The sequence below is a fragment of the Gnatocerus cornutus genome, chromosome 7 (assembly GCF_029298725.1).
Source record: "Gnatocerus cornutus isolate USDA-ARS CGAHR chromosome 7, icGnaCorn1.1, whole genome shotgun sequence".
NCBI classification, from domain to species: Eukaryota; Metazoa; Arthropoda; class Insecta; order Coleoptera; family Tenebrionidae; genus Gnatocerus; species Gnatocerus cornutus.
In genome coordinates this window covers 13,975,420-14,001,162 of record NC_142239.1, presented here as the reverse complement: position 1 = coordinate 14,001,162, position 25,743 = coordinate 13,975,420, and the positions used below count along the sequence as shown (strand labels likewise).

The window sequence follows — 25,743 nt, the reverse complement described above, 5'->3', positions numbered from 1 at the left end:
TCGGAGGTATTCTTGAAAAAATAGTTTTTTGGTTCTATTGTAGAAAAAAATATTTTTTTTGAAAACTTGCAAAGTTATGAAATTGCTCAAGAGCGTTTTGAAAAGACAATTTAATAAGCTTTACAACGATCTATAAAACTTATGGCTAGAGTAAGTATTTACCAAGACATTTTTGAAAATCTATTTCATGTTCCAAAAAAAAAACTTTTTTCTCCAAACGTCACAAAAAGTCACTATTTTTTAGTTGTTTTTAGACAGTAAAGTAGGCAATTTTGTTATAAGTAATGAAAAGCGCTTGTTGACATGGAAACACTTTGTCTGCCTTGGCAGAAAAAGCACTTTTTGTGACGGTTACTATTTGAGACTTTTTGTCTTTCCGCGTTGAATTGTCACGGAAATTTCACTAGTAAAATTTCCAGAAAAAGTTTGTTCTGATTGGTTGATTTGAAAAAATATATGCCTCCGATTGATCGAATCTATAGGAGTTAAATTCTCATGACGAATATAACTCGAGAGCTATAAATTGTGGAAAATTTCCGACAATTTTGAGGTCACTCGTTATATTACTTATGACAATTTAATTAAAAAATCAATTCAACTACATAATTACAAAATTGTAATTTCTAAGCACATATTAAGTTTTGAAATAACTTAAATGTCAACGCAGCAATATTTAAATTTTAAAAACTCGATCAACATCATTGTTGCACAATTTTAATTTTTGATTTTCCATTCTGATCAGTGAAAAACCATTTAAAAACGCAAAATTTTTCTAAAAACTTTAATTTTCTTTTCTTTAATTTCTTTTTAATTCTTACAAAATCTTTACAACGTAGTATTTTTTCAAAAATCGCTCCATATTCTTTGTCATGTTATCACTAAATAACAAGAGGTAATAATGTGTTTAATACCACGTGAGAAAGCAAAACTCTCAACCTTTATTTTGACGGATAACATCAAAAAAATAAAGTACCAATTTAGAAATTTTATGCAAAAAAGTATAAAACAGATTTTTAAAGTCATTTGTTCAAAATTTTCATAATTTTTTTTCAAATATGCTGGCTGAAACTAACTTTTCCGGCAACTTCTACAGTTTGTCGGAAAGCTTATTTAATTACCTCTTCAACGATGTATTATAAAGTTTTATTATTTTGCAAGTTGTTAAGCAAAACTACAAATAAACAACAACAAACGCAGTGTACTAAAAAAAACTTATTTAACAAATATCTCAGAGTCCTGATCTAATTTAGCAAAATAGATGTCGAAATGACTTTTTATTGCTCTAGAATTTGTTGACTTGTCTCCTCAAAATTTTTTTCTTAAGAGCAAGCATGTTGAAACTATCCGTTAGCGCCCAACGACCCTGGTTCGTCTTTTTTCGTAATTTTTATTTATAGTCGCCCGCCAACTCGAGCGCCGCCGCCTCCATAAAACCGGCACTCTTCTTGCAGTTCCGGATGAATCCATTCCGGGCGCGATTTCTGGTAAGCCAAAAGCCAGGATCAAGATTGCCCCGCGATATATGAGCAGATTTCGCAGACTATGCACTGTTTTACTGAGGTTTTACCGGAATCGAATAAGATAGAGACAGTTTTATGGTGATCGGATATCGTTCACTAAACTCCTCCAATGAATTCTCGATTTATGGCACGAAAAAATCAATGCACACAAAAAACTCATTTATTTTAAAACAATACGTCTTCGTGGGATAAAAACAGATTAATATTAGGAGCGTTTGGGTTTCTCGCATTTTGTGCCTTTGATTGCTTGGTCCACGGATTGGATCCAAACGCGGAAGTTTGTTTTATTGTAATTCAGAGTGCCGAAGTAGTAGATGGGCAATTCGTTGGTCAAAACTACGATCTTGTCTCCACTGATTTTTACGTCGCCGACATAAATCATTTTTTTGTCGTCATGGTGGACTATGGAGAGGTCGTCGAGAGGGGTTTCGATGTTCCAGCAACCCAGCGCGTTTTTATTGGGAAGAGGCAAGAAGATGATTCCGTATGGTTGGTACAAGTCGCTAAAGCCGCATTGGGTGGAGCGGTTACCAAGATACTAGGTAAAAAAAGTAAGAAAAAAAATAGATCAAAAAAGTTTTTACTTCTAGGTCGGTTCCATGGTACGATCTGGTGGCCAAAGTCCGGTTCTTCAAAATTCTAGTCGAAACTCTGTACTGATTAAATCCAGTCATGGAATGGAAATACGCATCTCTGTGACCATCACTCTTCACGTCAGTAAGACCTATACTAGAAATCCCATCAATCCACGTAAAATTGTATCCTCCAATGAAAAAGTCTCCGGCTAAAGGCTCCAGGAAAAAGTAGGTGTGAGACATGCTCCAAGCCGTATCACTCTTCAAACTGTAAACTATAAGATCGTACCCTCCCACATCTGGTAAATAAGCAAAAGCGTCGTCACACTGATCGTTAGGAAGATCCACGGTAAGGCCTACTAGATTAGTACTCTCTTTGATCAAAGAAGAATTAAGAACATGGCGATGGATAATTTTATCAGTTTTCAAATCGATTATGTAAATCGTTCTGGGTTGGATCTTCTGGTCATTACCTCGAAGCACAAGATAAGAAGTGATTTCAAGCTTTGAAGTTTTGATACCATACCGGGTGTCTCAATTCGTCCTTCGTCAACCAACCACAATCTGTCACAGGGATCAATAATCACTCTGTACACAGAAACGAAGCGATTTCCATCTTCCCGTCCTTCCAGAGAATTGATCTTCCAGTCTGGATAAGGAATGAGAGGGACATTATGGCGTTTGGTTTTATTAAGCCAAACATAATTTACAGTTGATGGTACTCCAACATCCAAGCGTGGAACTGTAATAAACAATTTATTCTTCCAAAGGTTATTTCCTATTGGAATGTTATTCTCTGAAAAATTTCTCTGATTTTTGTCTTGTCATTACACTATACATACTATAAGAGTAGAAATTCTCATCGGTTGGAGTTTTTCCATCAGGCCAGTCATAGTTAAGACGTGTCCAAGAAAATTCTTCTTTTAACCCTCGAGGGACAACCAGAGCAAACACACTAAGAAAGACAAGAACTCTTTGCATGGTAAATGGTTTAAACATTGAAGATTGAAAATTGATGTTTCTTCCAAGGCTTGACTTTGGAAACTACGAACTATTTATGTTGATTCCGATAAAAAGTCGCGCAAAATCAACACATGCCAAAGATAATGGTAGATATCGCTTTCAAGTGCATTTAAATTGAAAAAAATACGGAAAACTTTATATTTTTATAAAAAAAACTTTATTTACATTTCCACCAAAACCGAAAAGTTTTTCTTTAAAAAGATGTAATGCATTGCGCCAATTTTAGATTTGTTAATCAGAAAAACTGAATTTAACTCGATACCGTTAGAAATTTTCTAGATGTACATAGCCCCTTATTTATCCATTCAATTATGATTTTATTAAAAATAGTTATTTGTGTACCAAGGCCAAAAAGTGTTTCACAAAAAAAATCACAAGATTTTTTAGGCGACATCATTAAATTAACAAGTTAACTAATTTTTATTTACGATTTATTGTTTTAATCATTTATAACAACTGAATAATTGTAAATATTTATGAATTTCTTTATTTACATTTGCATTTTCGGCATGAGTGGCTTCACAATTTGTATTAGTTAGGTTTGATGTGCTTTTTAATGTTGTTGCAACACCACTGCTAGACATGTTCATTTTCATAATTTAACACGTCTTTATAGCACTTTTTTGAATTTTCCGCTTTAATAGGTCCATTAGAGTACTTAATTTGGAGTCGTTTATAGGTATCTATAAAAGAACTCAAAGTAGGAAATTTTGTTTTTTAACAATTGGCAGAACTAATTATAAGTCTGATTGTCACCTGTTTCCTGTCAAGTTCTTGGTCAATTTGGTTTTTACGATTCGTGTTTAATAAATTGCTGCGAATAAAAAATGTATCAATATAATTGACTTGTCCTTTGCGGCCAACAATAATTGTACCTAAATATAATAGATATGAATATTGGCTGTGAGGTTAGGTTACGTTATGTCAAAATTCAGTGACAGTGAAAATCAATAAATGTCAAATTTTAAATTAAATTTGAAAATCACGTGGCAAGTCGTGGTTACAAAACCATTACCAATCGTGTAACACGAAAACTCTTAGAATTGGAAAATTTAAATTTTTTATTAAAAAAGGGTGCAAATTCGAAAAAATAGTATAAAGGACTTGTTTTATAATGGCATTGGTGCACTCGTCCCATACAAAACGAGCCGTAGGGAACTCGTGCACTAAATTGGCCATTATAAAACACGTTCTTTAATATACTATTAAATAATTATAAAATTGGAGGTAATGACAGTATGTTGATGTAATATGCAAAACTATAGACAGATGGCGCCACCATAGATCGGCCAAAAATGTTTGCGGCCAGAAAAGACTTACTTTTAGGCTGCTTTTGATACCTAAAAATTCCATTTTCAGTTTAAGTCGCCTAAAATAGCTATTTGTGTACCAAGGCCAAAAAGTGGTTCTTTTTTGGCCGAGCCTTTTTTTAATGGCCGAGGCGCTAGCCGAGGCCAGAAAGAAGGCGAGGGCAAAATGTCACTTCTTGGCCGTGTTACACACAAGATTTTTTAGGCGACATCATTAAATTTACAAGTTAATTACGTGTAGCTTCACAATTTGTATGAATTAGGTTTAATGTGTTTTTTAATGTTGTTGCAGGAGCACTGCTAGACATGTTCATTTTCAATAATTCAACACGTCTTTGTTGCACTTTACAGCTGTTTGTCGATTTGATTTTACCCAAATAATTATAAAATTGAGGGTAATATCGGTATCTTGACGTAATATGCAAAACTATGGATAGATGGCGCCACCATAGATCGGCCGAAAATGTTTGTGGCCAGAAAAAAATCACTTTTAAGCCGCTTTTAAGGCCTAAAAATTTCATTTTCAGTTTAAGTCGCCTAAAAAAATATTTTAGTAATGTTATTAAATACCTACATGTTCATCAATTAATCAAACATCATTTTTGCATCTTCACGTTTTATTATAATTGCAGTGCACACTTTAGCTCTTTAGATCCTTAAAAAACGCCTCTTGCAATTTTCGATAAAATTATTTTACATTATAACTTAAGCTCGGCACATTGCAAATTGTGGCGGTCACTTAGCGCAATAGTGCATATGAAAGAAGCGATGTTATATGAACAAATTTGTTTGTTAACTGCAATTTACTTATCGGTAGCAGTCAATCAACTAATTTATCGATGTGACGTCGATATGTTCATATGCATTACTATGCTGACTGACACCCTAAAAGTACAAAATGTTTCAAGCATCAAGGTGGCTCTGAAATTCCTGCCATGCACTATTTTGCCGCTTTGTTTTCATAGTGAATTTAACTATGTTTCACTACACTTGAAACGTCACTCATGTCAATGACGTTTCAGTTACGATTTTGTGTCTTTGATCTTTTGATTTTTACGTTTCAAACCATAACAGAACAGTTTGTTTGTAAAAATTAACTTTGCTCTATGATTGAAGTTAACTGTTAATGTCAGTATTTGTAATAAGCGGCAAATTGCTTTGACATTTAATAGCCACCCTTGATGCTAAAAACATTTATAAACAGCTTGTATTAATTATAATTACATGCGGTGTTGAAATTTTTGGGTATGTCATTTCTTACACCACACCATTCTGTGGTTTTTTGCAAAGATAAAAGTAAATTTGTGGTTTGTTATGTAAGGACATTTTGCCATTAAACAATTTTGATTTTATTAGGCTTTAGGAGTCTTCGCCGCGGTTACAAATATTTTGGAAATTGACGATAAATATCCCAGAAAACATTGCAAAATCAGTGTCATTTCCATCTTCGCGTCGTTTTTCCAAAAAATTTGTCTCCCAGTCAAAAGGTGGATCCAATGGGACGTCATGACGCCCACTTCCATTACCCCAAACATAATTCAGAGTTGATGGTTATTCCAAATTGAAAACGAGATAAAAATTTGATTATTCAAACATTGACACCCATTGGCATATTATTTTGTGCAAAAAAAATATTTATCTCTAATTGGTTACTAAATACGTAAAAATTAACACAAAAATTTCTATCTTGGTCAGTTATAATCGATGCGCGTTCAAGAAAATCCTCTTTTATCCCCCGAGTCGAAACAAAAATAAATATTTCAAGAAAGACAAAAACTGCTTTTAAAAGTTCATAGTTATTAACTGTGATGGAATTATTCATAATAGAAGGCAAAATTTTTGTTTGGCTTTCGACTTGGTTTTTAATTTGTTTATTCCGACTATAAAAATAAAAATTGATATGACTAGATAGTGAAATAAGCAGTGAAAATTACACCTCGCTATTACAGGCGTATTAAAATGAAAATATTGCAAAAGTACCTCAACAAATAAAACCTTGAAAGTGACTATTCACAATCCAAAATAATCCAATAAAATAAATAAACAGTTCTGGCTCTCTTCGTCATTTGGTGGCAGTTTAATAGATACAATAATGCTAATTAATAAGACAATAACAAATCAGAATCCAAAATAATTCATAAAATTGAAAAAAAATAGCTTTGACATTCTTTATTCGTAGTTTGGTAGCACTGATAAAACGCCACTTAATAGTATATTATGAAACGCGTTTCATAATAAACATTTTGCCGCACGCACGTTTTTAAGGCACGACGAGCGCAGCGAGGAGTGTCATAAAGTAGTAAGTGCGGCAAAATGCAATATGAACAAGTATCATACGCTATTTTTTCTATTTCGCCTTATTTTAAACGAAAAAACTTGATTTCGAAATCTAGGGAATTTTAGGGTAGTTGGCATTTGCAAAATGTTCGGGCAAAAAAATCGAAGAAGCCAAATCCAATTTTAGTCAGTTTGACAGGTGTGACGTTTTGAGGTTACCGGAGCGCAAGGGAGCCAAGAAAGCGAAGATTTGATCATGATCATGATGGTTCTCTTGCATCGAAAAAATTTTTCTCCAATGAATTATTAAGCCAAGTACAACAAGAAATAATAGTGTATTGATCGATTTATCATGGTTTATCAAAACCAAAATCTAAATTGTCAATGTTGACGGCAGGTTGACGGTTTGTCTGCTGCAAACCCAAAAAAAATATAAGTTCCTGGAAATATTGGCAAGGGATTGGTCCATTACGATACCGAAATACGCTCAAATGCGTATCGAAATATCTTCATTATGAACGCGAAAGAGTAAAAATAACATTTGTATGACATTACGATACGTGGATACACCTAACCTTAAACGTAACAATTTTCGATAATTTTTTTTAATGATCATCCGACATTTTATATGAATGTCTAATTAAGCCTTACATAGGATTTAAGTGAGCCACCCTGTATACGTGATTTCACCGAGTAAGCACAATTTTACATTCAATTTTCTATTTATAGCACTAAAAAGTCAATAGACAAAAAACTCATTTATTCAAAACATTACGTCTACATGTGATAAAAGTAGACTAATATTTCGTCGGGCGCTTCGGTTTGTCGCATTTTGTTCCTTTTATAGCTCTGTCTACGGATTCCACCCAAACACGGAAATTTGTTTGATCGTAATCAAGAGTGCCGTAGAGGAAGACGGGCATTGTATTGGTTAAAACCACGACGTTGTCACCACTGATTTTCACGTCACTTGGATAAATCATTTTATTGTCGTCTTTCTGGACGATGGAGACGTCGCTGAGAGGGGTTTCGATGTTCCAGCAGCCTAAAGCGTTTTGGTTGACGAGGCCTAAGAAGAGGATTCCTCGAGGCTTGTACAGGTCGCTGGAGGAGGTTTGGGAGAGGTTGCCGCGGTCGCCAACAAACTGGAAAAAAACGAGTTGACCTTAAAACGTGGAGTTATCGCTAGTTCTCTTTGCTCCAGATGTTCAAAAAAATTTAATTGTCTGTGACCTCAAAAGAAATAACAAACAAGTTACATAAAGTGGTGATAAAAGCAGCTTTAGTCGTACCTCAAAATCATGGCCATGGTACGACCTCGTGGCCATTTCCTCATTTTTCAAAATGTTGGTGGAGACTCTGTATTGGTTAAACCCAGCCATGGAATGGAAGTACGCGTCTCTGGTACCATCACTTTTCACGTCGGAGAGGGTGACACTGAAGATACCATCATTCCACTGGAAATTGTGGCCTCCAATGGAGAACTCTCCGGCTAAAGGCTCCAGATAGAAGTAGTCATGGGTTACCCTCCAAGCCGTGTTACTCTTCAAGCTGTAAACGATAAGGCCGTACCCTCCCAAATCTGGTAGATATGCAAAAGCGTCGTCACATTGGTTGTTGGTAATATCCACAGTAACACTCGCTAAATTAGTAGTGGGTCTTAATAAAGAAGAATTGAAAACATGTCGCTGGATAACTCTATCAGTTTTCAAATCCATGATGTACAACCTTCTAGACTGGATCTCCTGGGGGTTCCCTGTGGAAGAACACTTTAAGGATTTGTCTTAAGTTTGGTACCATACCTGGAATCTCAATTCGTCCCTCGTCAACAAACCATAGGCGGTCACAGGAATCCACCGCCACTCTGTACACTGAAACGAAACGGTCCCCATCGCCGCGACGTCTTTCCAAAGAGTTGGTCTCCCAATCCGGATAAGGAATCAACGGGACGTTATGGCGCTCACTCCCATTAACCCAAACATAATTCAAAGTTGATGGTACTCCAAGCCGGCGCCGCGGTACAGTAATAAACAGTTTGTTGTTCCAAACATTGGCCCCCATTGGAATGTTATTTTCTGGAAAATTTTCCATTGATAACCTTCGACTGGTGACGCAAGACCTACCGTAAATATAAGAGGAGTCGTTGGTTTCAGGTCTTGGGGTAGAGTGTCCTTTGGTTGGTCTTCCCGGTCTTCTCGTTGTTGTCTTTCGGTTCGTATTTGTATTACCTGGAAAAGCGATGGCATCTTGTCTATACCGAGAGCCAACACTTGGGTTTTGCCCTTCTGGCCAAGCATAATTGATGCGAGTCCAAGAAAACTCTTCTTTTAACCCTCGAGTTGAAACTAGAGTAACCACACCAAGAAAGACAAGAAGTGCTTGTAAGAAGTTCATAGTTATCGGTGCACAGTGAGACTGGTAATCAACTGGCGACTATCACTGGTTTACTTCTTTTAAGCAGAGGAATGGCAAGCAGCGGCGTGCGCTTGCTTTTTATAACGAGAAAAACAGTTATCTGTGACCACATTATCAAAATAGGACGATGGAATTAAAGATAACCAAGTCACGAAACTTTAAAATTTTCGTAACTTTATGACTAAGCAAGAAGTTATTTTTTTAAGACGGCGCTCCGACGCCTATGGCTCCAGCATCACGACCTTGATCTTCCGAACCTCAAAGTAATTATTTTTATGAACCAACAACAGGTTAATTATGTACATATTTTCTCGGTACGATATTGTTTTTACCTTGGATTTTCCACATTACAGGTAATAATTTTGAATTTTTTCCTTCCAGTCCCGTTCCCAAAGAAGTGAATATAATACTAGTATAAGTGCATCGATCCAAGCTGGTTGCATCAGTATGTATAAAGAACTACACAGTATTACCCCGAGATCAAGTGGCATAGATAAAGCCACGATTGTTTTGTATCAGCGACCACCAAAAGTTTTGAAACACGTGGAAAATGAGGTGCGAATTTCAAAATTCTGTTTACATTATCAGTGAAGGGATTTGGTGATAAAAATGCAATGGCGCTTTCACCGATCAAGGTTGATAAACAAATTGCGAAAGTTAGCGTAAATCAATAAATTCTAAGAATAAATTCATTAATTAGGCGCGTTATGAAAATTTTATTCGATTCTATTATAATTTTTGAAAATTTTACACTCAAATGGAGACGTTTAAAAGCGTTAGTACTTATGAAATCAAATTTTAGAAGTTTTTATTTAAACGGCGAACAAAAAATGTCTACTTATTTATTTATATATTTATTTTTTTTATTTATTTATTTATAAATTTGATTAATTTTTCTCGTTTTAACCTTAAATTTGTAAAATTCTAGAGAATATAACTATTAAAAAATGGCCTACATCTGACTTCCTCTTATTTCCTTGTGATTTGGTAAAATTTCTCTTGGTTTCCTCACTTTATCTTTTTTTTTGTCATTTCGTGTGTAAATTCTCCTGATTTCTTTGTGATTTCATTCAAATTCCTCTTATTTTCTTGTGATTTCGTAAAACTTCCCCTGATCTCATTGTGATTTCGTCTAAATTTTCCTGATTTTCTTGTTGTCTTCAACTTTCTCTTATTTTCCTGTGATTTTGTAAAACTTCTCTTTATTTTCTTGTAATTTGGTCCAACCGCTCCTTATTTCTTTAGGATTTCATTTAAATTTCCCTCATTTCGTTCAATCTCTCCTTATATTTCCTTGTGATTTCGTCTTAATTCCACTGATTGTCTTGTGAATTTGTCTAACTTCTCCTAATTATTGATTGCCCCTGAAGTCCTAATGATTTTCCCTGATTCTCTAGTAATTTTCCTGACTTTCTTATGATCCAACCTATCCTTATTTCCTTGTAATTTTGTCTAAATTCCACTAATTTTTTTATGAATTTGTCTAACTTCCCTAGATTTCCTATTGATTGCCCTTGATGTCCTAATAATTTTCCCTGATTTTCTAGTGATTTCTTAATGATTTTCTCTCATTTTCTAAGACTAATACACCGACTTTTCACTAAGGAAAACGCTGCAGTAAAATTTAAAGAATTTCATTAGTAAATCTGATAACTTATAAAATTTTCGAATTTAAGAGAGAAATTGAAATTTTGAGATCACCCCAAAAGCCTGTAATTTTCTATTAGCTTTCCAAACTTTTTGGGACTGCTGCTTTTTCTTAAATTAGAATTTTTTACAAAGAATTTTTAACTTTTAGAATAAGCTGTATTTAAAATAAAACCGTAAAAAAAATTGGCAAAATTATGAACTGGAAAATCTTCAACAAAAAACATAAAATTAAGAAATTTTTCGCTGAACTAACCAATAAATTTACAAGAATGTTAACACTGAAGTTATAAAATTTGGGTATCTTTAAATTAGCTTTTCTCATATTTTAAAAAAAATTAAAATGGAAGAAAAAATTTTATAATTTTAAATTTCATAGTTTCACCTTTAGACTTATCAAATTGGGCGGCTCTTAGTAATTAGCAGATATTTTTAGAACAATCCCGAAAAGCTGAATCTGCCTCGTGAAAACTTTTTGCGTCCGCTGGATCGTCCCCGAAACACCGTCGAGGATGTTCCTTGATAAATGCGAAGATAAGGCACCAGTTTAGTGTAACAATGCGGCTGCGGAGGTATCACGGCAGTGTCGTCCCCCATTGATCACGAGATTGCCATCCTCAAGCGGGAATTGATTCATTTTGGTACACCAAGACTTTATTCGATACCTCCTTTAAAACGGTTTCCGTCCGAGAATCGCAACTTTTCCATCGTCAACACAGAAACAATGTAATAACTCAGAGAAGCAACAGATCAACATAAAGGGGATAAACTTATACCCACCCTCCTCATCTTCCGAATTAGTTGTTTAGTTTGGATGATCGAAAGCCTCTCCAACTTGGCTAGAAACATGAATTAATTATCTGACAGTGCTTACGATCTCTACGGGGAGGCTGAACTTAACAAATCTCCGGAAGGATACACATCAAATATTCTTTGCATCAGCGACGTTTTTTTGTTGTTTTTATAATGAGGGCGAAAGTTTGAGTTTTCAATTTTACTAATGTCTCTGGTAAGAAAGCGAGTAATTAAGGGTGGGGGAAAACAATAAAAGGCGCTATTTCCTAAATTGCCAAGGCATGAAAAATGAAGGAGAATCTTAGGCAGATAATCATGTATATGATGTGACAAGAAGTAATGTTCTGATTTAATAAAGCTTTACGGCCCCATTTGGGTTAAGTGTTGCCAGTAATATTTAAGGGATGAGGGCTGTAATTTTTGAACCCCAACGGCGACAGTCGCACTGTTCTGATGGTAATTTAGTCATAACTCATAAATAGTCAATTCTATTATTTTAACAGTCTTTGGTAAATTTAGCAGTGGCGTAGACACGGTTTGGAGCAAAGTACGTTTCTTCCGCACCCTCTCTAAAAATATTTCAAGCGACACCCACTTGTTCAAAAATGAGTCAAATTCAAATATGCAACGTTATAACACGTGTGTAAAACATTACGCTGTCATGTGCAAACGTCGGCGTCGCTTTAGACGACGCATTGATTTATCCACACCAAGGGTGGATTGCAGCTTGTCGTTTATTAGTAAGCGCGTATTAAGGGTGTTTTGCTTCTAAATCTTCCCCATAAAAAAACTCACCCCCAATTTATTCAAATAAATCCGCTCTCTATTGATTATCCCCATACGTTACTTTTTCCCCACAATCCCCTGGAATCGCTCATCGCCCAGAACAAAAACAATCAATTGAATCGATACACAGAATTCGTACTTTTTTCCGAAGTGAAGAAGTGTACCTCCTCGTCTGCATCTCATCGCAACGTCTCTGAAAACAGCCGAAAGTAGCTTAGTGGAGTGGGGATGAGGGGGTGGCTTGGTGTGTGGCATGTCAGGGGAGGGACTAACCACGGCTAGGCCTCAAAAACCACGTCTGGGATTGGCTATATTGCGTCTTTGTCTCACTTGGAGAGGTCGGTGGCGGTGGTCTTTGTTGCTCCGAAACAGAAGCACATCGAAGCGTCTCTCGCTCTCTGTCCCGGTTACACCTCAACAAAACCCAACTAGCTTTCTTCATCACCTCATTTAGAGCCGCCAGGGCCGTAGCGAAAAATTCCGAGATGTTCAAGACGAAACGCTCCGCCACTGAAAATCCCACACCGGAATCTTCAGTTTTCCATTTAGGGGATGAATTATTACGTGATAAGGTGAATTATGTAGCAGTTGATCGTGTAATTATATTTTTAAATTAGCCAATGTATAATTTATTCGAGTCAAACAAATTCCGTCGCTCCGATTGTTAGAGCTAATTAATGAATTTTGGATGATTTGTGATGCAAAAATAGTCGCACTGGGAGCTAATAATATGTGATATTGCAATGGCTCAGTGAAAGAGAGAAAATTGTAATGTAAAAACCGTGTAAGTTTAAAACTTAATTCCATGTGCATCGCGGAAAAGCGTCCAGTCCGGCCCTGTAAACTGCTCACTCAATGTATCAAATCGTACGTCTCACTTCAACAACCGCTCTCGATCCTTTGATCTCTGTCAAATGCAAAACTGTAGCACCTCTCACTTTCGTGCACGCAACCCCTGTATTTTTTCTCTTTCTTACAGTCAACAAGACGTCGAGCGTCCTCTTCCTTCCAACACGTCCGGTATTTCCCTTTCTCACTCCATCGCTTTATAAAAGTCGGACCCCAGCAAGGGTCACATCTGTCCCTTTCTATCGCCCATTATAAGGCGACAAATCACATCGCTCTCTTTCATTCAGCGTACCTATTTATGCCCCATAAAAACTACCCTCCTTCGGTAGGAGCGGGGGTGCTAATATCACCGAACGGAAAAAGTTCCCAATTCAGTCCGACACCGGCGACCTAAAGTGCAGCACGGTTTAAAAATATCGCGCTAGTGAGAACGAGTGTTTAGTGCGAGCACCCATGCATTTGCCCATCAATACTCAGACTCCATCGATCATGGATATGTACGCTAGCTTACAAGAGACGCTCCAGGAGTACCATGGGGAGCTGGTGCAAACGGGAAGTCCTGCGATTTTGTGCAGCGTTCTACCAAACCACTGGAGATCCAACAAGAGTTTACCCATCGCCTTCAAAGTCGTTGCTTTGGACGAAGTACGCGATGGTACCACCGTCACGTTGAAGGCGGGAAACGACGAAAATTACTGCGCGGAGTTGAGGAACTGCACCGCCGTCATGAAGAACCAAGTGGCCAAATTCAACGATCTGCGATTCGTTGGACGTAGTGGAAGAGGAAAGTCTTTCACGTTGACCATCACCATCAGCTCCGATCCTTATTACCAAACCGCCACGTACAACAAAGCCATCAAAGTTACCGTCGATGGACCTAGAGAACCCAGAACCAAGTCGAGTAAGTTACCCGTGAAACCGCTTTTCCTTTCCGCTGATGTTTAATAAACACATCGCCTAAAGACTCCCATCGCATCTGTATTAAGTAAACAAATAAAAATGGTAACGACTTTCTGGTTTGTCGGCATATTAAGTATAGTCAACAACAGTAAAGTTTTTACGGTTATCGCAATCGAATTCAAACATTTAAATCAGTTTTATTGGACATATGCTACACATTCGGGTAAATTTAGTATCAGAATAAAGCCAAGAATAAAACCGTTGTATAAACACCCCCGGTCTTGCGAAAGCGTTGTTTACAACCCTAAATTTACGATTTTTTTACAGGTTACCAGTATGGCTACGGCTTGCCAGGAATGCCTGCAGGTTTCAACCCCTTCTTGATTAATCCAGGGTGGCTGGACGCTGCATATATGACCTATACGTGGCCAGACTACTTCAGGGCCAGAGCCAGCGTGCCCACGCAAGCCAACATTCACAGTTCTTTAATCAAAGGTACGATTTTACTACTTTAAACAACTAGATAATTAGATTTTCTATTAGAAGCTCATCGATTTACTGCTCGTAAAACTATAATAGCCGATAAAATTCATTGAAAGTAGGTAACTATTTGTTTACGTCCCAAACATGTTGATCGTCTAAATAACATTTCGAATAAAATAAACAAATTGAGTAAGCGGCTTCTTCTAACCACTTTTTCTCTTTCAGGTGCGACTCAGCTCCCCGCCGCCAACGGAGAATTCTACCTCCCGCCGCAACCGCAATTCCACCCGCCGCCGAACTTCCTCCCCCCGAACGGTCTCCTTCCGCAACTCCCCCTCAACGAGGCAGCAATCCTGCGACCTTCTGCTCCAACGATGGACCAATTAAGCTTACGGATATCTCCCGTGTCCAACAGTCAGAGTCCCACAGCTCAAGAAACGAAAATTCACTCGACCGTCGACCAATCAACGTCAGAAAACTCGGACGACGAAGACATTGATGTTGTGAAGTCGGCCTTTGTACCGATTAAGCCCGGAAGTTTGATTTTGCAAGAAGTGCAGCATCCGGATTCCACGGTCCAGGATAAGGAGTTGAAGAAGAGTGAATTGAAAGCGCCGAGTGCCAAGAGTCTGAAGAGTTTGGTGGAGGAGAAGGCGCCGAGTACGAAGATTCATCACGCGCAGGAGATTTCGGCGACGAAGAATGTGTGGAGGCCCTATTAGGGAGTTGCAATGTGAACAGATGTGAATAGGATTATTTATTGTAAATATGTACAGGCGTGAAGAAGAGTGTATATAGTTGTGTTAGTTCTTGGAGATTTTAAAAGAGTACTGCAATTGTGATAGCAGGTACTATTATAGGTACTAATAGACTTTAGATATTTTTGTACAAAATACTCCTTTATAAAACTCTAGACGAGAAATAAACGAACTATTGCAATACACAGTGGTTTTATTAAGCATTAAAAAGGTTTTCCCACCGCAAAAGAAAATATGATAATGCAAGGTGGAATGGAAGTTTACATTTTTATTCTAAAAGCAGAAAAGAAAAAATTAAAAGCTTTTACGTATTGGCAACATTGTTGTTTGTGGTAAAAAGTGTCGAAAAAAGAAGAAAACAAAGTTTTTGATTGGGCCAATAACTGCCCTCGGATGTCCCATGCACTCTTTCCGTCTCCCGTTTCGGTGGCTTTTCGGGGGAGTGCGATAAATCAATATCTGGACATAAATCCTAAATCTCACCCTATATATTTAGCTAAGTCGGTGAACAAGCGTACAATAGGGCGAGTAACAGCTGTGATTCCTCGTGTATGAGTCGATCGGGTCCGTATTTGGCCCCCCGAGTCCGCGTATGATTAATGGGGGCTGTCGCCGAGTGTGTTTATGTCGCAGCCCTTTTATGCGTTCACAGTTCGGTGCACACGTATCAAAACTTTCCAGCGGGATCTCGGAGGGTTTCGCAACCGCCACTTTTGATTAAAATAAAAAGAAGTTTTTCGTTGGAAAAGAGAAAAATCGGTTGATTGGTCGCGTGGTCACATGTGTGCGCGATCCGTCACATTTCATCGAATTTCATGGACGGTTGGAGCTTTTGTGAGGGCTGGGGTGCGACCGTCACACGGCGTGGACCTCGTTACGTGGGACAGTGTGACGGACACCTCATAGGAATTCACGCTGTCATAAAACTAAAAGCGGAAAATTACGAGACGGTGTTGAGGGTATTGATTTTATTGCTAGTTTTGCAGGTGAAGAGGTCGAAATGGGTTTTCGATGGCCAAATGTCACAAACGAACTAGGTTTAGCAGTTTTTAGAGTCGCATGCAGACAAAGTTAACTAATAATGCAGCGCGTTGAACTTGCAGCTATTTCAAAACGGAAATTTCATATACAAATTTTTTTTGGCAATCTACCAAAATCCACCTTTCGAGAAAAACACAAAATATATCAAATATGTATAAATGGAAAAATACAGAAAAATTAAATTTTTGTCGTTCTTTCTCTTCCTTGTTAGTTCTGTTGGTGGTAACTGAAATTGATTCCTCTTATTTCATCTCTCAAAGTATTTTTTTAAGTTGTCTGTTGTTTCATATTTCTTCAAAATTTCTTAAAAATTTTAATAATTTAATGTGTTTTTGACTTCACGGATTCAAATTTGCTACAGAAATATTGAAAAAATTTGAAATTCAACAAACTGAATCTATCAAATTTTATCGGAAAATTCTTTATCCTAAGCAGATGATCAGATTTTGAATACATTTAAATAAAATTTTTTTAAAAAATTACTGGACAACCACACTTTAAAAAAAAGTCAAGAAATTGAGTCAAAATTGAAACACTGAAAATATTCTTAAAATAAAAAAACATATTTCGATGGTAATATTATTTTTGACTTATAGCAAATTTTAAAATTAATTGAATAAAAATTCGAAAAACTTTATACACAGTGATTTTGAAACATGATTGGGAAATTAAATTTAGAAATTAACTAATTAACTCACTTTTGAGAAAATCAATTATTTAGATTAATTCATTAGAAAAAATGGAAAATATCCAATAAATTAAACCACATTTTGATTATTTATTTTTGACTTGAATTTTTAGTTTTATTGCACTGACTTATAGAAAAAGTAAAAATCTGTTTAAAAAATTTAACACCAACAATTAAATAAGTCATTTCGTCGTCTAAGCGGCAACATCCGCAACCTCAGTTGAGAAAATATTTTATTACTAGTTTTTTTCAGACGAATTTTTCGCGGGAAACTTACTGGTGGAGATTATCTTTCGTATAACTGCATAGATCTAACTTTAAGCTAAAATTTGATATCAAATAGTCATTGAAAAAAATTATTTACACTGACGAAAAATCAGTTTTTTTGCGCTTCCGTATGACTTTGTAAAAATTGAGATTGCGGTAGTTGCCGCTTAGACGACGATTTAATTGTTAGAATGAGCAAACTCCAAGAACTGGAAGACCACACTTTTAAATAGAAATTCTAAACTAATCAAGAAATTGAATCGATCGTTGGACGCTGTGGAAACATTATTGAAATAAAAAAACAAAAATTTTTTAATTTATTTTTGAAGAATAAACTTAAAAAAATTGAATTCAATGTCTAAACTACAAAATTGATGCAAAATGTAAAAAGTTTATGCATAGACATTTATGAAATTCATTAGAGAACAAAAACAACCAATAAATTAAAATTCTTTTTGACTAATTGATTATTGACTTGAGAACTTAATTTAAATAGTCGAGAAACTAAATTTTAAAAATTTGAAAAAACTGATTAGAGAAAAAAATTAAAATTTGAATTTAAAACTTTTTTCCTTGAAGGAAGGAATTAGCAATAAATACAAAAGAAAGAAAAAATTGACAATTTGAAGAAAGTTTGTTTGTTTTGTAATATTAAAGAGAATTCAAAAAAAAATTAAATAGATGATAGTCAAAAGACGAAAAATATTCAAAAATGTTTAAAGAAGAGTTACAAAAAATGATAAACTTTGTAATCACAGAATTGAAAAGCTAAAAGAGCGTTTTTAAAAACAGAACACAAGGCTAATAAAAAAAATAATACATAAACCAGAATATAGAAAATTTATCACCTACAAAAGCCCAAAAATACACCACTTCAGATGCCAAATTATTTGGGAACACAACCAAAACACAACTAAAACCGCAAGTTCGCCACTTAGCCACAGTCATTTCAGATACTATCGAAAATTTAGATAAAACGTCAAGTCGTAATAATAAAATAAAATTCGTCTAGACAAATATAGAATGTTTTAAAAGCAAATTTAGAAAACTTTGACCAAGCTTCCGCTTTAAATAAAACATCACTTTCTTCAATTCCAACCTAAAATTCCACCAGCTTCATTCATAATAACACAACTGTTCCATTCCGAACGATAAATTCATCCATTGAACGCCTTCATTCTAAAGTCGAAAGTCTTTGTAGTAAATGTCACCCCCTAAATAAATATTTGGAGATTCTATCGATAATAAATCTCATTACACGTTGCGGTTCAATTCCCCGGAAAAGAATCAAAAGGGCCGTATAGAAAAATTCCTACTTCACCACCTCACTTCAAAACTTTTATTCTTCTCCAGTTCTTTGATACGTTCTGCTGACCTTACGCAACTTCAACACTGCCTTCTTCGAATTGATTTATTAATGTTTTTGTTGGCGTCTTATGTGGTGTGTATTGGGTTTGACATTCATTCATCTGGCCCGTGAGAACGCAGTTTTTCGAATTGGGGAAACCCCAAATTGGGGGCTTAACTATTTTTTTGTAAACTAGATGATGTTTCACCAACTTGGCCGTTCGAGTTGGTAAAACTCCCTAAAAAATAGAAAAATATTTGTGAAAATCAAACTTTGTACGCATTACCCTCAATTATTGAATCGAACGTCAGTAAAACAAACGAAAACAAACACAACCCGGCGTGTATCAGGAGCGAAAATTAGCAAAAGCCGAACAAAAACAGGAGCAAAACGCGCAAAAATCGATTCATTACAAGCGGGCAAAGCCGCCGATATTTGCAGGGTTTGATTGGGCAGGTAGCCTAACTTGATTAGCGATTAGGGCGATTGTGACGCGAACTCAAAGGCGTAATTAGCAGCTCGACTGCGGGAAAAGCTGGGAAACGGCGGCGGTGGCGGCGAGCCGACATTGCGTGTCGACAACGGAGACGGCAACAGAGGACGTGGCGGCGGCAGACACCGATGTTCGGTAACGTATAATCACATGTTGTGCTTCACCGACTGCACATTGCCATCGGCTGGCGATTCTGCCCCTACAGAGGACCTTTTATAAAGGCCAATTTTGGTGTGAATGCGTTTATTAACTCGCCAGAAACCGCGGACCCTGTTAAAATTCATGTGTAGTGTGGATATTTTGTCACTTTTATTAAAATAAAATCAAAGGGGCAGCGGCGGCGGCGAGAGTGCGAAACGCAACAATGCAATATGAATATTACTGTCTATTTAATAACAATACTTTGAATTGTTTACAAAAAAATTTTACACTATCAAATATTTACGTTTTTAAATGGAAAACGACAGAAAAGAGCTCGCAGAGGTTTAATATTTAAAAATATTTTTTTAAATCAATTCAACTTAAAAAGGTAGTAAAACATTGATGATTTACTCCGTTGTTTGTCGTTTTAAAAATTTCATCACCAACCCCATGAAAAATACAACGTATTTCAGCAATTTATTCGAAACTCAACGTCACTCAATAAAAATGGTAATTAATATTCATAATTTCGTTAATTAATTTCATTTTAGTAACGTGCAGTTTGCTCGCAACGTCAAAACACTTGTTAAAACGGAAATGAAGTGTTCCGCCCGTCATCGCAACTAAAACTTCAAAGAATAGAAGCAACCCCCAGCAACGTATCTCCATATATCAATTGTCCTGCAGAGAAGCAACCCCCAACTAACCCGAGCTCACAAAACGGAATACCGCTTTGGTCTAGCGGCTTGCCCAGCTATCATTATTAGCAAACTCGGCAAGGTAGCACTACTGATTAAATCCCTTCCTTTCCCGTCAAATCCACCCCAATGGACTCTTTATTTTTCGATGACTAATAAATCTCTTATTTCAACCACCACGTTTGGGTTTTTTCAGGAAAAAACAGACAAGTTTTGATAAACTCACTTAGCATACACCTCCTCTTGTCAGGCGAGAATCGCAAGGGTCGTATTTTCCCCATCTCGGTGTGTACCCCCTAATGTTACGTTTCCCTTGCACATGACCCCAGTGAAGTGATTTGATTAACAATATGTGTTATACTAGATCTGAAGTGTCCGAAATTGATAGAGGGGAAAGGGGGCGAGTTTGAAAGAATGGAAAGGATGTTGTTTATTGTTTTAATTTTGGCAGGGATAATGAAAGCTCTTAGAATTTTTTTTGTTTAAATTATTATTTATTTAAAATTTTGTGTTACAAATAACATATACTACGTACTGTAATTATTACTAAAATGATGCTGGAAATAAAATTTAGGGTTAAAATTGTTTATTAGTTAGGTATAAATCAAACAAGCAAAAGATCAAGTATAAATAAAATCAAATTTGAGTAGTCGTCAGAGTGCCAAATTTTTGAAAGTTTGAAAATATCGGTTCTTATCTCAAAAACCGTCGTTTTTCTCGCATTTTATTTACTAAGAATTCGTTGATACATTTTTAGAAAGTCAAAAATGTAATTTTTTTATTTTTTTTTATTTAAAAAAAAATTATGACTAAAACTGTGTATATTTTCTTCGGTGGATTTCTCGCTTATTTTTGGAGCAAATTTAAGTTAATGAGACCCATTTTACGCAAATTCTAAACTAGAACTAAAAATCCACATTTGACAACAAATAACGTATTATATTCCATTGAACTTTCGGATATTGAATTTGGAGTTCAGAAATGTTTAATGTTCAATATCTTCGAAACTACAAGACATAAATATACTGTCAGCGCCATCGTTTTTCTCGTGCTATTTTTCTTTAGAATTTGCACTCAAATATCAAAAATTTAAATAATCGATTTAAATAAAAAAAAAAGTACGACTGAAACAAAAAAAAATTGATTTTTTGATCGCCACTCGTAAACTATTTCACCTATTGATCTGAGATTTAGTCAGTTAATAGATCTCTATGGGCTCTTTCGATTGATGTAAAACTCAAATATATTAAATGCCGTTTTCGCCCTAAAAAAAACTTGAAAATTACCCAAAAATGATGTCCTGAAAACAAATTTATTTGAGAAGCAAACTAAAGTTATTAGTACTCATTTAACGCAGAATTTCAAGAAGGGTCCAAAACTGTTCTAATTTTTCCCGTGCGCCAACAAATAACAGAGTTATGGTCTATTTAAATTTCAGGTAGTCACCAGAGAGGCAAAATTTCTAAGGTTCGGAAAAATCGGTGCTTCAATCTCGAAAGCTACGGCAGATATAGAGATGTGGTTTTCGCCATCGTTTTTCTCGCATTTTCTTTGCTAAGAATTCGTTGTAACATTTTCAAGAAGTCAAAAGTTTGAGTTTCCCAAAAAAAGTGACTAATGACTAAAACTATGTAAACCTATTTCGACTTCAATCGATTGTGCGAATTTAAGTTATTACGGCTTACTTGATACAAAATTTCTCGAAAATTCTAAATCCGGGCTGAAAATCCTCATACGACAACAAATAATTGAGTTATGGCCGATTCAAGTTTCCGGTAGAGAATTTTTTGCTAACAAAATCTAAAAAAATAATAATTTAGAAACATCTAGAAAAATCTGTTGCAACCCAATTAGAAGTTATTCCCTTTGACCCGGAACTTTTCCTGTGCTCCTATAAACACACTTTCAAAATAAAATTATCCCATAAAACCCACATTAGTTCCCCAAAATATGCACCTTTGGTAGTTTCCAGAACATAAACTCATTTATTGTAAGCGACTGAAACATAATCAAGGTGTGTTAGGTGTTTACGACAAAGACCTTGAAATCGTCCGTGATTTGAATGACTTGGCGCGTGGAGAATTTTTACGGGGGTTGTAAATTTAGAAAGTGGGACACGTCCGAACACAAATACTGTATTCATAGTGGGAGCAGTCGACACGTCACTTGTAATATAGTTCCTTCTCATTGTCATAATTATTATCGTTTACTATTCACCTTCCAAATCGAAATCCCAAACTAAAATTTCTCTCTCGATTCATCCCTCGTAATCCTTCTCAGTAAAAATTTGCATGGTCTTCTGGATCGTCATTAATATTTAATGTCCGTCTTGTGCAGTTGGCAACATCGACGCTTTACTTATGCATGCCAGACAGAACTTCGGGGAGTGTTGTTGCATTATCAAGGACGTCGCAGGATATTAGAGGGTGCGATATGATTGAGGGGGTGCACGGACCCTTTCCCTCGCCAAACTTGCAAGACGCGGGTCAACAACATTATCGACACATCTTTGAAAATGTATCACTCATCGTGACGTTTTGTCTAAATTTTCTGTGAACAATGACGAGCACAGTGGTCAAAGGGGTGGGAAAATGCCCAAAACTACCATGGATGATCGAATTCCACAGCACCGCCGACGGGAAAGTCCTAAACAACCAACTGGAAGCCGCGTTCGCCCAAAACAACTTGATGCACTTGTGTAGTCTTCACGAGAGATCAACAGTGAGGAGAAAACGACTCACACAGTTTTCGGTAATCATTCCGCCGCACGCTTCTTTAGAACACATCGAGGAGTTTTTAAAAGCCGGAATGACTGTGGCGGTAATCAGAACGGATTATTTCACCGTGGAAGAAATGCAAATTCTTCTGCAGAACATTCGGGACGTCACTAAGGATTTCGGGAAGAAAATCGGTCGGATATATCCGCTTGCTGTAGCTTTAGAGGTCCCAGAACCCGTTCTTGTAACCGGGAAGGTCCTCAAACCCTTTAAAGAAGTGGAACTTGAGAAGGGAAAAATGACCAAAGTTTCGGGGAATCGAGCTTTTGCCAACATCGGCAGTAAGGACCACGTTTACGTAAACTACGATAAAATATCAGATGTGATCAAACCGGGAGATTCCATCATATTAGGGAACAACGAAATTAAATTATCAGCCCTTGAAATCGTCGAAGACATCATCAATTGTATTATTGAAAAGACCGGACTTTTAACAGACAACCTCTCAGTGAAAATCCCCAACGTTCCTCTCGTTTTCAACACGGAATCCTTCGAAAAAGTAAAAGAAATCAGCGAGAAGTGCTCCTTCGACATTGTTTTTGTGGGCCCCGGAAAAATCGAAGCCTCCAGAGAAATTTTCGGTCCCTCAGCGATGATTTTCGCCAAAATGGAGTACGATTCCAACGTGAAATTCCTTGACGAAGTCATTGAAAAAGTCGACGGGGTCTTCATAGATGGTGACAAACTAGTTATGTCATCCAAAGAAAAATATTTCATTCTTCAAAAAAGCATCATTGCCAACTGTAACAAACTCTCAAAACCCGTTATTTCGGCTATTAACTGCAACACGGTGAAGAAAGCTCAAGTTAACGACATCGCCAACACAATAATGGACGGTGTTGATGGTTTGCTCTTACCTCCAGACCCCGAACTCATCGAAACAATTTCTGTAATCTGCAAAGCTGCAGAAGGTGCAATCTACCAGAAGCAACTCTTTGATAATTTATCGTCGTTGTTGAAACCTCCAGTTGAGCCTCTCACCTCCGTAGCCATGTCAGCTGTTGAAGCTTCTTTTAAAAGTAACGCGGCAGCTATCATTTTGATAACAACCTCTGGAAGATCAGCAAAAGTCGTGTCCATGTTCAGGCCGAGGTGTCCAATTATTGCGCTGACTAGGTTCGGGAGGATCGCTAAGCAGCTGATGGTTTATAAAGGAGTTATTCCGATTTTCTACGTCCAGAAAGACTCTGGTTCTTTTCAACAACACTTGGAAAAGAATATTCAACTGGGGATGACTTTCGGAAAAATTAATGGTTATATTCGGATGGGTGATGCTGTGGTTATTGTGTCGGGAACAAGAAATAATGTTGGATTTAGGAATACGATGGAGGTGGTCTTTGCGTCAGAGTACGATACTCTTCCTGAAGAGAAGTAGCTTTCGTTTGGTTTTTGTAAAAGTTTTGTGGGGGTTTTGTTGTTCTTTTGTACCTAATTGTGTTCTATAAAAAATCAAAATAGTTTGTTAAATTTTTTATTTTCAGGATTTCTATATTTTTTTGGATTCCCAATTTTTATATTCTTAAAATTCTTAAAAACTCACTGTTTATGAGTTGTGTATTCACTCTACTAAACTGCAAAATTGTAGAGCGAAAAACACATAATTAAAACAAATACTTCTATATTTTTAAGATAAAGCAAAAATTTCCAACATTCTCTTAAAAAAATCGTAATTTTTGTATTTTTATTGCTACAGCTATGACATTTGGTGAAGTTACTATCTCTAAGTTGTGTATTAATTCTACCAAATTGCAAAAGCGTGGAGCACAAGACACAGATTTTAGAAATTTTTATTTTGAAGACAAACCAAAAATCTTCAACGTTTTTCACTAAAATCTGCGATTTTAGTAATTTTAGTGCTACAGCTATGAAATTTAGAGAAGTTACTATTTTTGAGTTGTATATTAATTCAACCAAATTGCAAAAGTGTGGAGCAAAAGACACAGATTTTAGAAATTTTTATTTTGAAGACGAACTAAATATCTCCGACGTTCATCACTAAAATTTGCAATTTTGGTAATTTTAGTGCTACAGCTATGAAATTTGTAGAAGTTACTACTTTTGAAATGTGAATTGACTCTACCAAATTGCAAATGTGTGGAGCAAAAGACAGAGATTTTAGAAATTTTTATTTTGAAGACAAACCAAAAATCTCCCACGTTCTTCACTAAAATTAGCAATTTTGTAATTTTAATGTTACAGCTACAAAATTTGGAGAAGTTACTATTTTTGAGACGTGTATAACCTTTACCAAATTGCAAAAGTGTGGAGCAAAAGACACAGATTCTAGAAATTTTTATTTTGAAGACGAACTAAAAATCTCCGACGTTCTTTACCAAAATTCGCAATTTTAGTAATTTTAGTGCTACAGCTATGAAATTTGTAGAAGTTACTACTTTTGAGTTGTGAATTAACTCTACCAAATTGCAAATGTGTGGAGCAAAAGACACAGATTTTAGAAATTTTTATTTGGAGACGAACCAAAAATCTTCCACGTTCTTCACTAAAATTTGCAATTTTGTAATTTTAGTGTTACAGCTGCAAAATTTGGAGAAGTTACTATTTTTGAGACGTGTATTAACTTTACCAATTTGCAAAATTGTGGGCCAAAAAAACAGATATTATAAATTTTTATTTTAAAGACGAATCAAAAATCTAAGACGTTTTCCACTAATATTCGCAATTTTGGTAGTTTTAGTGAGTGCTACAGCTATGAAATATTTGTAAAAGTTACTATTTCTGAGTCGTGTATAAACTCTATTAAATTGTAAAAGTGTGGAGCAAAAGACACAGATTTTAGAAATTTTTATTTTGAAGACAAATCAGTAACCTCAGACATCCTTCGCTAAAACTCGAAATTTTTGGTAATTTTAGTGCTGCAGGTATGAAATTTGGAGAAGTTACTATTTTTAAGTCGTGTAATAACTCTACAAAATTTCAAACTTGTACAGCAAA

General features: G+C 36.0%; 4 protein-coding genes across 4 annotated transcripts; 2 read left to right on the top strand and 2 right to left on the bottom strand.

Moving 5' to 3' along the window:
* Positions 1-1,725: 1,725 nt before the first annotated feature.
* Positions 1,726-3,126, bottom strand: LOC148171313 (L-dopachrome tautomerase yellow-f2-like). The gene is made up of 4 exons (XM_088041514.1): positions 2,938-3,126; positions 2,622-2,891; positions 2,105-2,568; positions 1,726-2,058 (listed from the first exon to the last, which is right to left on the bottom strand). Exons 1-4 carry the CDS (start codon positions 3,092-3,094, stop codon positions 1,726-1,728), a joined length of 1,224 nt encoding a protein of 407 aa, XP_087897640.1. The 5' UTR covers positions 3,095-3,126.
* Positions 3,127-7,450: 4,324 nt separating this feature from the next.
* LOC148171312 (L-dopachrome tautomerase yellow-f2-like) lies at positions 7,451-9,176 on the bottom strand. The gene is made up of 4 exons (XM_088041864.1): positions 8,829-9,176; positions 8,508-8,780; positions 7,998-8,461; positions 7,451-7,850 (listed from the first exon to the last, which is right to left on the bottom strand). Exons 1-4 carry the CDS (start codon positions 9,097-9,099, stop codon positions 7,503-7,505), a joined length of 1,356 nt encoding a protein of 451 aa, XP_087897990.1. The 5' UTR covers positions 9,100-9,176; the 3' UTR covers positions 7,451-7,502.
* A 4,256-nt stretch (positions 9,177-13,432) lies between these two features.
* On the top strand, positions 13,433-15,521 carry run (segmentation protein runt). The gene is made up of 3 exons (XM_088041047.1): positions 13,433-14,098; positions 14,425-14,592; positions 14,806-15,521. The coding sequence occupies exons 1-3, from the start codon at positions 13,651-13,653 to the stop codon at positions 15,300-15,302; spliced, it is 1,113 nt and encodes a 370-aa protein (XP_087897173.1). The 5' UTR covers positions 13,433-13,650; the 3' UTR covers positions 15,303-15,521.
* A 7,052-nt stretch (positions 15,522-22,573) lies between these two features.
* On the top strand, positions 22,574-24,166 carry LOC148171310 (pyruvate kinase-like). The gene has a single exon (XM_088042457.1). It carries the CDS (start codon positions 22,574-22,576, stop codon positions 24,164-24,166), a length of 1,593 nt encoding a protein of 530 aa, XP_087898583.1.
* Positions 24,167-25,743: the final 1,577 nt, after the last annotated feature.